Below are 15,635 nucleotides of genomic sequence, written 5' to 3' on the forward strand. Positions count from 1 at the left end.
GGAACAACTCAATTATTGGTATTTTGAATGTAGAGGTTTACAGGAATGGCAGAGAAACAAATGGGACAATGCCCCCAGCAAACACAGCTCAAAATAGATGGAGAACAAAGATAGTTCCTCTGATCCTGACAGCTAGTTCAATTCCTGGACATTTCTCAGAAGATCCAGCGTTTCAGCTGGTTAGGTCTACTAGTAGGACAAGCAAAGTATCTCATGGTGTTGCTGTATTGTCTGATGTTTCCATTTCCTCTCTTGCTCTAAGGCAATTCTCACCTTCTCTTTGACAGGACATATCCACCAAGACATCCCTCCAGGATGCTGAAGCATTGTTATGCAGCCACAGCCCAGGTCAAGCTCAGCAGCTGCAGAGGTGGATTAAATAAATGCACGCAGATAATGCACAAGGAGTACTGAGGGATGTAATCACCGCAGAGGTTTGCCAGACTACTAGGAAAGCATTCAGTTATCCATATGCATTCATCATGTTTGAAAATCACCAGCCCTTGCAGTGGACTCTGTATTCAGCAGCTCACTAATAGCATAATATTGTGGGATGGACACAAAAGTGAAACATAATGGGAGCTGACAAGCTGGACAGGTCTCAGAAATCTACACTCAAACTAATGCCCAGAGCAAAAAGCAAAAATTCTGGCAGAAGGCTGGAGGGGCTCTAAACATAGCAGTGTGGGACACCTCCAATTATTTTTGACTGGCAAGTGGAGTCCATGCTGGATTTTTTTGCTACTTCAAGGCTTTCCTGACATAGCCTCTGTGCTGTGTTCTCTGGTTGTAATAAATAAATAGGCATGTGGTTTCCATTGGACGTGGTATGTTTAAACTGCTGCAACCAGCAGTGTTTTAAGGTTATAGATGAAGCTTTTCCCTCCCTCTTCCATGTTTCTACATGCACAGACGATATTCTCCCTGGGCAGGAGCAGTTCTGGCAATCATTTGACATCTCACAGCCTGCCTGGTACTGACCAACATTTCCAATGTGATCTCGCAGGCAAAAATCAAGCTCCGCTTCCCCAATCAAAAGGACATTTCGTATCTCAGGGTTTTTTGCTGGAGGTCCTGACATTTTCTGAAGCTTGTGGTTGAGAATTCGGAGGTGCTCAGGATGGAGTTTTAAGAAATGGGATATGTGGGGCTTGTTCTGCTATACAAATGTCAGTAAAAAGGGAAATCCAAGAGGATTATTCTGGAGAAGCACCTTGATGGAATCTGAACCTTAAATTTTCAAAAATTGCCCTAGACTAAGTTTGCTAAGGTTTTTCTTCTCTTTTTTTTCTTTTTTTCTTTGCTTTTTTATTTTTCCCCCCCCTGGATTTCAGTTTTTCTGTGCATGTTTGTTTGATGGCTGAGCCTGACTTTTGACAGACAGGAGCAGTACAAAAGCAGAGACAGAGACAAAGAATGGGACTGCTCTGCAGCTAGACATCCAGTCTAAGCTAATTGCTTAAAATCATTGTAAGACAATAAAAAAAAACAGCTGATACAGAGGTGAAGATGGGCCCAAAACTGAGGGTGCTCTTTTTTTTTTCTTTTTCTTTTTTTTTTTCCCCCACAAGCCATTGAAAAATATAGTTCAAAATGAAACATATTACCTTGTTGGGTGAAAGTAGAACTTGTCCCTCTCATTGACATGTAACATCCTTGATGACTCTGCTGTGATAAGAGGCATGATGCCTAAATGGTCAGCATTTGACATGATGCAGACATCCCTGTCTTCACTGTAGCAGCTTTCTGTAAAACCAGTAAAGGTGACTTCTGCCAGGGATTAAGAGAAGATCAAGTGAGGAAAAGTGGTTGGGGAAGTGCCAGAAGTAGAGAAAGAAAGGCTCTATGACATTTTCCATGTTAAATTGCTCCCATATGTGTGTGTGTGTGTGTATACATATATATATGTACAAATAATTTTTGTATCAGAATAATTGCTTGATCATAGATCCTCAGTTGGCTTTAGAATATTTTGTAGCCAAGTTACGTCCTAAGTTGACACAAGCCAAGTCATACCCATATGAAATGAAGTCAAACAAAATGGTAACTGAGAAAGAAACAAAAGTAAGAATGATTAATAAATTTTCATCTGAATGAGTAAGAACCAGTCTAATGACAACATGCCTTGGACAGTTTATCCACTTGCCAGATAAGAACAGAAAATGAGCTGGGTCTGGTAACACAGGCTTGGCTCTGGCACTGAACTGTTACGCAGCTACAAAATCCATGGTTTTGCCGCAAGTTTTCTGCAATACCCTAGGCAATTCTGTTTGTCTTTCTCTGATTCTCTTATTCTTCAGTAAAAAGAGGATAATGTATTTTCTTACAGAAGTAGGTAGCAATGAGGGATAAAGGCATGAAAAACTGAGGTATTTAGATCCCACCATGGCAAGCAGCTATTTAGGTTCTGCTAAATGCAAACACTACTCTGGGGACTGTAAAATTCATTTGAACCAAAGACGAGGGATACATAACTGACTTTTATTCCTCTTGTGCAATCCCTTCTAACAATAAAAGCCATAACTGTTTCTGTGCAGCTGTAGTCATTATGTTCTACGCAAATTCTATACAAAGTGTGCTATTCACTTCTCAAACTTGTTATCTTTATTTAGCTAGAGGTAACTGTAGATCAGAGAGATGAATCAGGTGGAAAAATAGATAGTACAAAAGGCAGGCATGTTTGAGATAAAATATATACATTAGCACATGACATAATTATCCTGCAGTAAATGCAGTAAATGAAAAATACCAAATAATTAATTTCTTTTTAATGAACGTATCAAACTGGTGAGCAATTCTGTTACTAATTCCACTGAGGCTTGGATTTCTCCACCATGACCACTTGTGGTGTGGAAAGCTGTAACTTCAATTGGAAAAATTAAATTAGTCAAGAAAAGCAGTGACAGAATAGTCTGCCTAGTGGACATGGAAGACCAACCTTTCAGCTTCATGAGCCCCAGGACTTTTGGACAATGCCCAGTCTTGTGCCATGGGTTTTCTGGCCTTTGGCTGAGAACAGTGGTAAATGTAGGCCATAAAATCCCAACACGGCCTCTTAGAGGGTAGGATGGTGGTCGATCCTTGGCTGTTAGATCAGCTGAGTGAGGCTTGATCCTGTCTGTGATACAGTCAAAAGTTGAGCTTGTTGCCACAATGATGGAGTTTCTAAGCTCTATGAATCTTTTCCCTGTGTGGCATTGCATGGCGTAGAGACAGTACACTACTGGCATGAGACCCACGGTGTTGTCCACCAGCACCACATTGTCCATGACGACGCTGCTTCCAAGATGGAACATGACACCATAGTCATAATTCTTATAGGATAGAAAGCCTGTGATTCTAGTGCAGGTCTGAAATCCATCTTCCTGATAGAGATGAATACCATGGAGACATGAATGAGCCACATTTTCACTGCAGTACTCTCTATCTAACAAACAATCTTGGCCCCTGACATGGAAGCCAATTCGCTCAGATCCTGCCACAGCATTGCCACAGAGGGAGACACCAATTACAAGGTTCACCTTGATGGCAGCAACCCAGTTTAGTGAGCCTTCTGGCTGCCTGCTCAGAATAACAAGGTTCCTGATGAGAGAATGATTTTGCCCTTCCAAATCAATGCCAGGTCCAACTGTATTGAACACCATGTTATCATGCAACAAGATCCAGCTGCTCATGACCGCTTTAATGCCAGCTCCGCAGCTACTACTGATGCTGGATGACACCACTGAGGACTTTTGAGATATGTTCCTGAATTCGACGGCAGAAAGCTGAGGAGGCCCAAAGTTCAAAAATTCTGTATTTAAGATTTGAAGGACACCTGCAATGAGATAACTATAGTGAAACAGAAGCTTACAAAATTACTTCAGAACTGGTAAGGGTGACAGCCATCTAAACAGTACTCAGGCATATAATAGCAGGCAGTCTTTGCCAGTGTATTGCCAGCAATGGATATTTGATAATAAATATATATAAAGTTACAGCAGAAAACATCTAACCACAGAACAGACCCTCCTAAAATATATCCCATTATGTATGAAATATTATTAGCACTCAAGTTTCATACATGTTGCAGAGTCATAGTTCACTTAGAGTTGCACAGCACATGTGAACGGATACATCCGTTCTTAGACTGTACTTTCTCAGGCAGAACTGGTCTGGTCAAGGAGGACAGGTGAATCTCAAGTACCTTCAAACTCTCTTCCACCAGAGTCTGTAAAACGTCCCACCAGCATCCTCCCAGTGCAAACCACATCAGATTTTATCTGTATGTTCCGTGTTAAGAGTCCAACCTCCGCAGCCAAAGGGATGCGTCTACCGTCTTCTGTGTCATGGGAATGCCCTGGAGAGTTTCAAGAAAGAAAATGTGATAAGTGTCTATCATACCTATAAACCATTGCTTTGAGGGACATAAAGCCTGACAGCTTATGCTCAGCCTCTCTTCAGAATATGCGCTGACATTCAGGTGTGTTTTTCCTCCAGCACAACCTACATGCATCAACACAAAAACAGAAAGGCCACCTGCCCATCAAATATTCACCACGCACTTATATTTTACCAACATTTTTCATTTTTAGAAAAAGAATGTGCTAAACCTTTTCCCTGCGGTGTGCAGACGCCAAATCAATGAACAGATTCACACTTCATCTTTTCTAAGCTATATGTGCTGGAGTTATTCTTCAGTATGCTGCAGAGCTGATCTCCATGAATTCTCATTAGGATCAGACCAATGACAATGCTAAAAACAACTTGCACGGAGTCTTGTTGTGGTTGTGTGCATTTTCTAAACAAAGCCTTCCTAAACGAGACTTTTGAGAGAGTTTATGCAGATGTATAGCTTGGAATTAGACTCAGGTGACTTCAGATACCTACAGATATGATTTACTTATCCAAACTGGTTTTATGCACAATGGAGAGCAATAGGCAATTCTCAAGTGTGATTTGTTATCTATTTTACACATCTGCTTTAGGGGGAGATTAAATAGAAACAAGAAGTATGTGTTTTTTTGCTTTGATTATCAAGGGAGCTGAGATTGACTAGCTCATGTGTGAACATTTACTGTAGATATCTACATTTGCCCAGGTGAATCCCAGTATTTATGTAGCTCAGATCTCCCATGAGTCCTTTTTTTCTTTTTTCTTTTTTTTTTTTCAGCTATATCTAACAACTGCTGCAGTACTCAATGTGTATGCAATCATTTCATCTCAGGATACTCTTATTATATCTACATTAGCTGAGAAAATAGGTTAAGAACCATTCTCTGGCCCCAAGACTGACTGGCAGGGTTCTTCCTTCCCTCACAAAAAAAGAAAGGCAATGTACAAACTACTGGAAATGGAGTCTAGATGTGTTATCTTTTGAACTACTTTTTTTATTATTTTCAAATGCAACTGTCATACAAAATGTGCCATGGAGGCTACTAGCATTTAACACTGAGGACAATTGTAGAATAGGGCCCAGTTCCAAGTGTTAGCACAGGTACAGCCAATTAAACCACACGTTGTTTCTGAACCTGTTTATCCATCCTACTAACTTCCATGCCAATTAACTTGACTAAAGACTGAATTAAAAAATACATTGCTATACACAGGAAAAATCCTGGGTTTGGAACTTCACAATTTGATCTGTTAATAGAAGTTTTTTTATTTTGTTAAATAGATGGTGATAGATTTACTTTATAGGTTGAAATAAAATTAAATAATCTATTTTTCCACCTAAATACAGATCCCATATAATCTACACAGGAAATAGAGTTACATACATATTTTATGTTTATTTACATATTGGATTACAAATATATTAATTTCATGCCATGAAATTGGTAAAATTTTGCACTTAAAACTCCATGGATCTAACTATTTTGAAATTTGAAAAAAAGGATTTTTTTTTAATTTTTCAGGTTTTGAAAAATGACAAAAATTGTGCAAATGGTCTTCAAAAAACCTGTATTTTTTCCCTTTACTTTCAGTTACTTTCTTTCTTTGTTAACCAGTTCTACTTAAAACACGAAACACCACAAAGTTTTCTGAAATTATTCAGCACTGAATTCAGCATTAATTTTATTCCCAGAAATTTATGTTAGAATCAGCCATTCTGCGCAATATTGAGGATCATGTTTTTAGCAGATCAAAACAGAAAGAAAAAGCAAATGGAGGAAGACATGAAAATACCTCAATAAAGTAAAATTGATCTTGGTGAGGTATGAAAGGGAAAGTCAATACTTCAGAAGAAAACTCTCAAATGGAAAGGCAGATTCCTTACCAATGTGCCTGTGCAGAAGGCGTTCATGAATTCTTATGCTATGACCATTGACTTCTTTAAGTGTAACTACTTCAGCTTGGTGGGCTTCATAGGAGGAAGAGCTGATCACAATATTTCCACCAGAATTCCAGTCTACTTCGTCCTCCACAAAAATCCTGTCATGGCAAGATATTAAGTTAATGTCATTACAGTTATGAAAGTTATGCTCTCAGATTTCCTAAAAAATGAACATCAGTTTTGCCTAGGCAGCTCTCGGAAAGAATCCACAGGCTATGCTTTAGGAAAAGCCCCTTTAGGGCTTTCTGCAAAAACAGATGTCTAAAATATGTGGAAGGAAATTAATCCTGAAATGTCTATTTCACACCACTGATTTACAAGGTATACTGTTCCAATACGGAGTTGCAGGACTCAATTACGTTGCCTCCTAAAGATGTGTCAGGCTATTTTTGGTGCCAGGAATATCCTAGAGCTGAAAGTCAGCTTCGAACTTAGACAACAAAATGTAGGTTGTGTAGGGTTGTGTATGTGTGTGCACTTGGCATTAAGCTTCTGCTATAGTTGATGGATACAGTCAGTATTGGGTGGAAGGCAATTTGGCCCTCTCTGAACTGGGCACACAGAGCACAATTTGATTCCCTAAAGAAGAGCACCTCTTGTTACCTGACAGGTTCCAGGATATTTAAGGCATCAGCTGGTAGATATGATAGGAGTTGTTCATGGAGAGTGTTCCTGGAGACACCACTGGAAGCCATGGAGGGGACTTAAAGGCACCTCAGATGAGCCCCAAACCTATGTTTAGGTACCTGAATCCTGCCCTTAGCAGTGGCAAAGTCCTCTAGGCTCCAGCACCGAGAACTCTGCTGACTCTACCAGGAGCTTAGTTACCTTCTTAAACATTACACAGACACCTACATTTATCTTTTTCAATTTTCAACTAAAAATCTCCATTTGCATTCAAAGCTCTATCTGGAGGTCAGCAGGGTTTTAGCTTCACATATAGAAAATAAAAGCATTTAATGGAAGCAAAATGGACAATGATCAGTTTTTATATATATTTGATAAACACCTTTTCCTATTACAGGGGGTGGTCAGGTGTCCTGTTACTGGTGCTGGCCAGGTGATGGTCTATACTGCTCAGGTGATTGTTGAGAAAAAAGACCACCGAATGAATTGAGAAAACACCTCATCATGTAGTCAGGAGTGACAGAAGTGTAGAGAGAAAGGAAAGTCCTAAAGGGATAGAGCTGGAGATATATGTTTACAAGTTTTTGTAGTGTCTTTTCTCACACCTTTTTTCAAATATGAGCAGGCTTAAGATGAGTACTTCCAGTTCACAGCACCTGTGAACATTCAATAGAGAAGTCTATCAAACTTTGATTATTTTTTTTTATTATTTTTATTTTTTTTTTTTGCTTAGAGGAAGCACTGGATACCTTCTGAAATGGCAGGAAAGTGCTAGTGTGACTGAGAACTGTGTACTGTTCAAGGATAAATGCACTGGCAAAGAGGAAGCAAAACTACACAGAGTAGGAATTACTGTGGCATATGCTTGGGATTTTTGTCAGTTTACATATAACCCATACTAGAAGTTGAATCTTAAGTCCAGTCCCAGACATACACTCCAATTTACATCTTGTGAACCCAAACATAACTCTTTTGGTTCTTGCATTTCAAAGAATTCTAATGAGAGGAATCAGTAAGGAAAAGAAAATGTGGCTTTTAAGAGACACCATCTAAGATACTGATCTATTGAAATACTCATTTAGATTTTCATTGCAAGTAAATATATACTTTCCTTTTTATTATTTTTTTTTCCTCCTCTTTGACAACACAAGTTCTTCCCTAACTCTTGTGTATGTTCGTGCCGGAAAATAAATACAGCAGCTTCTCTCAGTCAATAAAAAAGCCAATTCCTTCAGTTTTCATGCTCTAGCACTGACTTGCCTATTTCCTGTGTCTAACCACATTAACTCTTAGCTGGCTATTAGTAGACTTTTCATGATAAGTAGCTTTTCCCCCTTTCTTTTTCTTAATAATGGAAACAACTTTTTGTGCCATATTCAAGGTCAATGAATGAGCTCCAAATACTTGTATCTTAGCACCTCATGATATTTCATATAAAACATCTGGGCAGCAGACCAATACTAGCCTGGATCCATTTCATCCAAGTATTTAACTGGCACGCTTCAGTTGAGAATCTTCTTGCTCTGAACTCCCGTTCTAATCAGGGAAAGAGAAGGATTTCCAGAGGGGATTCTAATGTTACATGATTTGAATCAGCATCTGTAAGTATCTGTCTCGTCCACTGACTATCCAGCAAGCCTAAACAATTAATCTACTCTAGACACTGAACTGCGTGAGAGCTAACAACAAACAAATTCTAATTGTGAGGTTGTTGTGCTTCCATTGCCTACCTTTACAATGAGTTTCCAAGTAATTCCTTCCCTAAATGCTGATATTTCACCTCTACCCAGCCTGGAACTCTTCCAATGAGATTTTTTTTAGGCCTGACTGATAGAATTTTTTGCTTTGAATACATATATTTCAGTTTAAAATGAAGCACTTGGAAGAAATAGAGCAAAAAGACAATAAAAAGTTTCTGTAACACAAAATCAAGAATGAGAGCTCCAGTGACAGCTTAGGAGGTGCCCACCCCACACCAACTAATGGTCAGTGCACGTACAGGGAGATCCTTATGCAAACATGTTCTCTGGTTCAGATGAAAGGTTTGAACTTCAGGCCATAGACACCTATTCACTTAACAAGCATCTGTGGCAACTCCACTTAACCTGCCTTAGGCGATGGTTTTCACTAAGCCTTCAGACTGAATTCATGGGTAAGTGATGATGAAGATGAGTCTGCTGCAGGGGCTGTAAAAGCTTATGGATGGCAGCACCAGGGGAAAGAGAAGGTAGCTTTTCAAAGCTATTTTTGCCAAGGTTAAGTGAAAACGTGTCTATACCTTGGAAGACTCACATCCTAGACAGAAACTTGCTCATCAGGCTATACAGGCAACCTTATGTTCTTTGAGACAATTGACAATAATTACATATACAAAAAATATTAACTCTAACAGGAGAAATTAAGACTCATAAGTTCACTCCAAAAACTGGTGAAAGACTGATCTAAGATGTTGAAGAACATGGTTCATATCCCAATTTTGCTTAATTCAGAGATGAGATTTTAATGTAGGTCTCTTAAAACAAAACAAACATCCTAATCACTAAGATATTAGCCACTTTTGAGTACATCTCTTCGTTCTACAAAGAAAAAAGTAGAGGGACAGATGGAGGAAGGAAAAGAAAGAAGGAAGGAGGACAGAAGGGAAGAAGCAAGCAAAGAAGGAAGGACAGAAGGAAAGAAGAAAATCTCAACTTTGTTCTTCCTTAGAATTAAAATTAATCTTAAAATAGTATAATTTTCTTGCAAGGTGTAGCATAGTTGTTCTTTACCTAGATATAGTTTAAACAGAGCCTATCACAAAGGAAAAGAGCAGTACAACTCATAGGAACATTAATACAAGTCATAGGAGCAGGATCCAAAACTTAATATTTGCAGGTGTATTTGGGCAAAATACCACCTTTCATTGCCAGGAGCAACATTAGTTTCCAGATGTGTCCAAGACATCTTAGGATAAGCACTATAAATTTGCACGTGTCCATAAACCCCTGGAAAAAAACAAAAGCAGGAGTTCAAAAGTTAGGGGAAAGGAGACTTGAGAAGAACTGAACCAACTAAGTACATGGAAATATTTATATTTATTAAAGCATGGTTTTATATTTTATGAAAAGTGTAAGAACAGCACATAGCCTCCACTTGAAATAAAAAGTGAACTAGAAATAAAGTAAAATGACCACCATGTGTAAAGCCAAGAAAGGGTATTGTACCATAGAAGTCTCATTAACTCAAACTAGAATTGCAGACAAAGGTATTTACCTAAAAAAAAAAGAAAAAATAATTAAAAAAAAAAAATCTACCTTAAGCAAATAAATTAAGTAAAAACTCCAAGAATGAAAAATACAAAAAATTACTCAGCCTCTATTTGTATTTCTGATGTCTGAATAATTCACTGTTTTGTTCTGGAAAGGGGATCCAAAGCAAGGGCAAAAAGCCAAAATATAGAACTTTTCATATAGGTGTCATTTTCCAAGAAGATTAAGTTTGAAACATGAAAAAAATTATGATTTCCTGCACTGAAATGTTTTCTTTCATTTGCTGACCTGATCTAAAACCTTTCAGTATGAGTCAGTTCAAAATTTCTTCTGCAACTCTAATAGTGACATGTTGCTTCAGAGGAGTTGTGTTTTAAGTATTTGAACCTCTGTTACCACTTGGACTAATCTCCTGCCCAAACAAATTTTTCCAGGATACATGGTCCTTATCGTCCAAAAGAAGACCAAGCACTGGTAATGCAACCCTGATTATCCCACCAAGACAGGTATTCAATATAACTTCTATGATCTTGCATTTGCTGTGGTTTAAGAGGATAGGATCAACAGTTATGAAGTCTCATTTGATCCATGACAGCGTGCTAAACGACAGCAATGCCTCTATCTTCTCCTCCAGCCTAAAATCATAGGAAGTCCACTTGCTAGCTCTTGTTATATTTGAACTCCTAAGTAATGTAGACTTAAAATACCCCTCAGAATCCATTTCCTCGTCCTGCCTTCCAAACAATCTACATAGCTACTTGCTAGGTTTGTAATCACTTGATCAATGTGTGCAGTAGTTTCTCAATGTCACTATCAGAAACAAATCATGTGGGGGTTTTTGTTTCTTAATTTATGTTGGGTTTTTTTTTCCTTTGTCCTGAATTTCTTTAATATTCTACAAATCTTGATCCAGGCAATTTGTCTTGATAGCAGTTTGAATTTCTACTATCTTTACAAAAGTTCAGCAATGAACAATGTCTTGCAATACTCAAGTGTTTTTTAAAAGATATTTTAAAGCATGGAAAACAGAAAAGTTAATTTATTTCTTTAACCATAATTATGTGAGAACATGTAAAAGTTAATAGAAACCTTCATTTGTCAATCTTTGTATGGGTCCAAATGCTTGGAAATATTTAAATGTGTGTATTTGAATCCATCCAGTAGCTCTTGGATTTAATTAATCTTACTTAAGTGAGGCATTTAAAAATAATGATATGAGTTTAAACATAATACTAGCCTCAAAACTTGAGGACCATTTGTTTTATCCTAAGAGAGACCAAAGATAACTGAGACCAAATGCCTCTGGCAATATTAATTTCACTCTACTCAGCAAGGTTATCTTATTTTTAATAACTTCAGTTCTGACAACCACCTTTTACAAATCTCAAATCTAGAACCAAGAAAACCCCTTGTAAGTGTGTGCAAGTCCTTTTAACTCCTCTCTAGTTTCTCATATGAAACCTCAGGAATTGCCACCTACTTGCTCACTTCTGTCAAATTTGGCCTAAACAAAATCTTCACAAAAAAAAAAAAAAGGAATTGAGCTGGTGAAAGTTAAAAAATTTAGCTAAAAAAAATGTGTGTACCTTTGTTAGATGTTTTCCTGTATGACCTAGGCTCACAGCAGTAGATCTGGCAGTTGCCTAAGATTGGTTTGCTACGAAAAGGTGAGCACATACCAATATTCCCTGGGTGGACATTTATTTCCTCCAGACGATCACAGTAAATCCCTTCAGATGCCCGAAGAAGGATCAACAGCTTTAAATCCTTTTCTAGGGGATGTTGAAAAGAACCTGCAATAAAGACAAAACAGCAATAACCCACCACAGAGGCATCAATAGCTTTTGTAATGTTGAAACTGGGGGGGAACCGGGGTGTCTGAATCCAAATTTAATGGTCTAAATGGCTGAACTAACATTTCCCTCCTCAGCCCATTTTTGCCTTTCTGATCCTTTACAATTTCACCAGTTCCCAGACATGAGTTGTGCAGCCAAGATGGGCAAAATGGTTTTTCAGACCAATGGAAAGATTGAGGGAAAAGATCAGGGGGGAAGAAAATGTCAAAGAAGTTTTGCTGTGTATGATGGTGCTCTTATCTTGTGGTGATAAATCTGTACAGTAAACTGTATTCCAATTTTGACTTCATTTATTTCACCAAGGGTAGTTTACAGTTTCAGAAGAAAATGGCCTAGCACTAGACAGATACTAAGGAGGGAAAAGTAGGACAGTTTTTGCCCTGGAGAAATGTATGTGGAGTCCAGTAAAAGAGTTCAGCGTTCCTTTAAAATTAGAGATTAAATCAATTATGCAACAGAAAACTGCAGCAGATGTAGAACTAAAAAATACATACATATCTGTACAAAATTAGCTGGCCTGTCATGTTCTTTTAATATTTAAAAATTACTAGTTTGGAAAAGAGAGATGATTTTGTGTCCTAAAGAACATTCCTCTTTAAGAGCATTTTTTAATTAAGTGAAATCAATAAATAAATTCATTGTTCCCCATCAGTGTCTGGCTGATATCTGTGGATATTTGAATTCTCTGTACAGCTTTTAAATGGATAAAAGACTAACAGCACAAGACTTGCATGCTCCCCATCTAATATATCTCACACCAGTAAGCTCATATCTTCTCTGGGGACATGGAGGGAATTCAATCTTACAGTGTCCATCGCCCATCCAAACCATCTGTGACTTTCTTGTTTAAACTCACGTTAAGTGTGGTTTGAACAGAAGAAAACCAGGGATTGTGTCGTAACTATATACTACCTTCACAAAGCAAAACTAGTGAAAAGTGCTTTCACCACTGACACACTAGGTTAAAAAAATATCCACCTAGAGCAGCAGAAGAGTTATGCAGACATTTGTGTCTATTTTTGTGTGCGGAGTGATTGTTTTCCTGCTTCACCCTCACAGCAAGTTGTGATCTAAAATACTCAGCCTGAGCATACCTTTCCCAATCCTCAGGTCAACCTCAACCTTTACCCTCTGGGATAAAATTATTAGCTACACTGAAGACCAAAGAAAGACTCAGCAAAAATGTTTGGAGACCTTCATATTGATTTTAAAATGTTATTCATAATTACCATTTCCTAATGATGATGATGTCCCCTTAAAGTGGGGGGTTATTATTAAATGTCATCATGAATTACTGTTGGTGTCATTATTGGTGTTGCTGTCTGACTCCTGGTTACAAAGCATTATTATTTTTTCTAGTTAAGTCAGTTAAAATAGCCATGTGATATATCAAATTCTCACCTCGATTTTAAAAAAATTTCTAAGTAGGTTTCCACGTTTAGCAATCACAGACAAATGCTTGGAAATGTGAATTCTAAAGGTTTGAACTGGAAGTTATCACTCCTTTAAAAGTCTACATTTAGCTAAAATTAATGATTTTTAATCTGAAAAAGCATGACAATAGGTTAAGGAAGTTTACCCTTGTTAAAGAAAAAACAAACACACAAACCAAAAATATAATCAGTGTGAAGCAAAGACATTATAATAATACTATTTGTAATAGCTCATCACCATATTAAAATCTTAGAAAAGAAAGAAAAAGATAGGATGGTAATGTTCACAGAAATGCTTCAGTGGCTGCGAAGTGTAAATGGTATATGACACAACAAAAGACAAGATATCTATAAGCAGAAAAGTTAGATTTGTTTTAAGTGTATTTAGGAACAAAATAATCTTAATACTTCCTTATTTCCATTAATAGTTCCATAGCTTTAAATCACCGGTATATAAAACTGCATGCAAGTGCTAAGGTTGAGTTGGTCCAGAAAACAGATGGACTATCAAGGTGGACTTTTCAGTAAGTTTGTGATCACTCACGATGTCTCAGAGTACTTGAAGAAAGCTAACATTGTGCCAATATTTCAAACAAAGATAAAAGTAAAAGCCCCAGGTAATTACAGGCCTGTCAACTTGACACTGATTCTAGGGGAAAAATAAATAAAAACATAATGTCCAACTCTGAAATCAATTAATAAATCATTAAAGGTGGATGATATAATTAATGCCAATCAACCTGGTTTTATAGAAAAAGGTCCCGTGAAACTTCCTTGTTATCATCTCCTAATGAGATTACAGGTTTAGTTGATAAAGATAATGGCTTTGATATAATATAATTGGCTTCTTCAGGGCGCTTGAATTAGTAGCAAAAAACTTTCTGATTAACAAACTACACCAGTACAACACGAACATGGCACACATTAATTTACAGGCTGACTGACTAGAATAGGGCATTGGCTTCGAAAAGTCTGGTCTTGCAAGCCTTGTGGTATGCAATGTTTTATCAATGACCCAGAGGAGTATGAAGATACTGAAAGCAAGCAGATAAACTAAAAGGAGTAAAAAAAAAAACAAAAGAGATGGCGCAGCAAAGTCAGCAATAATTTGGAATTGAAGAATTATTAGGAAAGGAAGTGAAGAATGTTCAAAATATAAGATAGCAAGCAGGTCTTGAAAAGGTGATGCTCTGTCTATGAATGGATGGAGATCAAAGGAAAACAAAGGGAAAAGCTAAGTAATGTCTGAGATACGCACTTTGGTTTAGTCTAAATACAGCCCTACAGAATGGCTCATGAAAATGAAGCTATGGAATAGGCAGCTACCTCAGCTTACTCACAGGGAAATCTAAAATAGTTAGTGCACACAAGTCACTGGGGCTGGATAAGTTTCATCACCTTACAAAGTAATACAAAACCACAGCTCTTGTAATAAGTAGTTTTATTAAAACTACCAAGGTGCCATAAGCACTGGAATCATAATCTCTGCAACACATATGTGAAGGATCTGGGCTTTAAGTGTCTGTCTTTGAACTCTGGATGTGAAAACCTCAAGTTACTTACCCCACTTTATTGTGGTGAACAAGTTCTACATATGATTACATCAATTGTCGAATTACCTATGCTGCATGAGATGCACAGAAATGGTTCCCACTTCATACTCCTACTACAACTGGAAGGCTTACCAATTTGATGAGCAAACTGGTTGATCATAAGGTACAATAATAAGGCACTGCTGGCAAAGAACAAGAAAAAAGTAATTGCAACCAGAAGCTGGCAGAAGTGTCTGGTGAGGTGTACAGAAAAAGTCAGGAGGGACTTCAGAGAGCATATGCAGAAAACAGGCAGGGTTTCCTCAAACACATGTTCTTCTAGTTGGAAGTTTTATCTGCAGTTTGAAGGCTTTTCTCATCTGTCCAGATATAATTCATATCTGCCAGCCTGAGCAGTGTTTTGTCCACTCTGGATGTCTCAGGTATTCCTTTAGTGCAGACACAGGTCAATCTGCTGATGCGTACGCAGCAGCTGCACAACTTCCTACAAGCTGGGCTTTCTGCACAGGCACTGCACAGTCAGCTTGATGTGTTCACTGTCTGTCAGATGGTAGACATCACATTAGTTGGCCTCACTGCAGGTGTGTGACCTTCTACAAGGG

The 15,635-nt window shown here is 37.9% G+C and overlaps 1 protein-coding gene across 4 annotated transcripts in view; it reads right to left on the bottom strand.

The window, feature by feature from the left end:
• PKHD1 (PKHD1 ciliary IPT domain containing fibrocystin/polyductin) overlaps positions 1-15,635 on the bottom strand; it is a 278,509-nt gene that overhangs the window by 76,144 nt on the left and 186,730 nt on the right. For all 4 annotated transcript variants that reach the window (XM_037391751.1, XM_037391752.1, XM_037391750.1 and 1 more), the window contains 6 exons: positions 11,871-11,984; positions 9,840-9,927; positions 6,260-6,414; positions 4,187-4,339; positions 2,939-3,817; positions 1,608-1,770 (listed from right to left, as the gene is read on the bottom strand). In XM_037391751.1, the coding sequence (XP_037247648.1) occupies positions 1,608-1,770; positions 2,939-3,817; positions 4,187-4,339; positions 6,260-6,414; positions 9,840-9,927; positions 11,871-11,984 (1,552 nt within the window). The remainder of the gene's footprint in view (positions 1-1,607; positions 1,771-2,938; positions 3,818-4,186; positions 4,340-6,259; positions 6,415-9,839; positions 9,928-11,870; positions 11,985-15,635) is intronic.

The sequence above is a fragment of the Falco rusticolus genome, chromosome 6 (assembly GCF_015220075.1).
Source record: "Falco rusticolus isolate bFalRus1 chromosome 6, bFalRus1.pri, whole genome shotgun sequence".
NCBI lineage: Eukaryota > Metazoa > Chordata > Aves > Falconiformes > Falconidae > Falco > Falco rusticolus.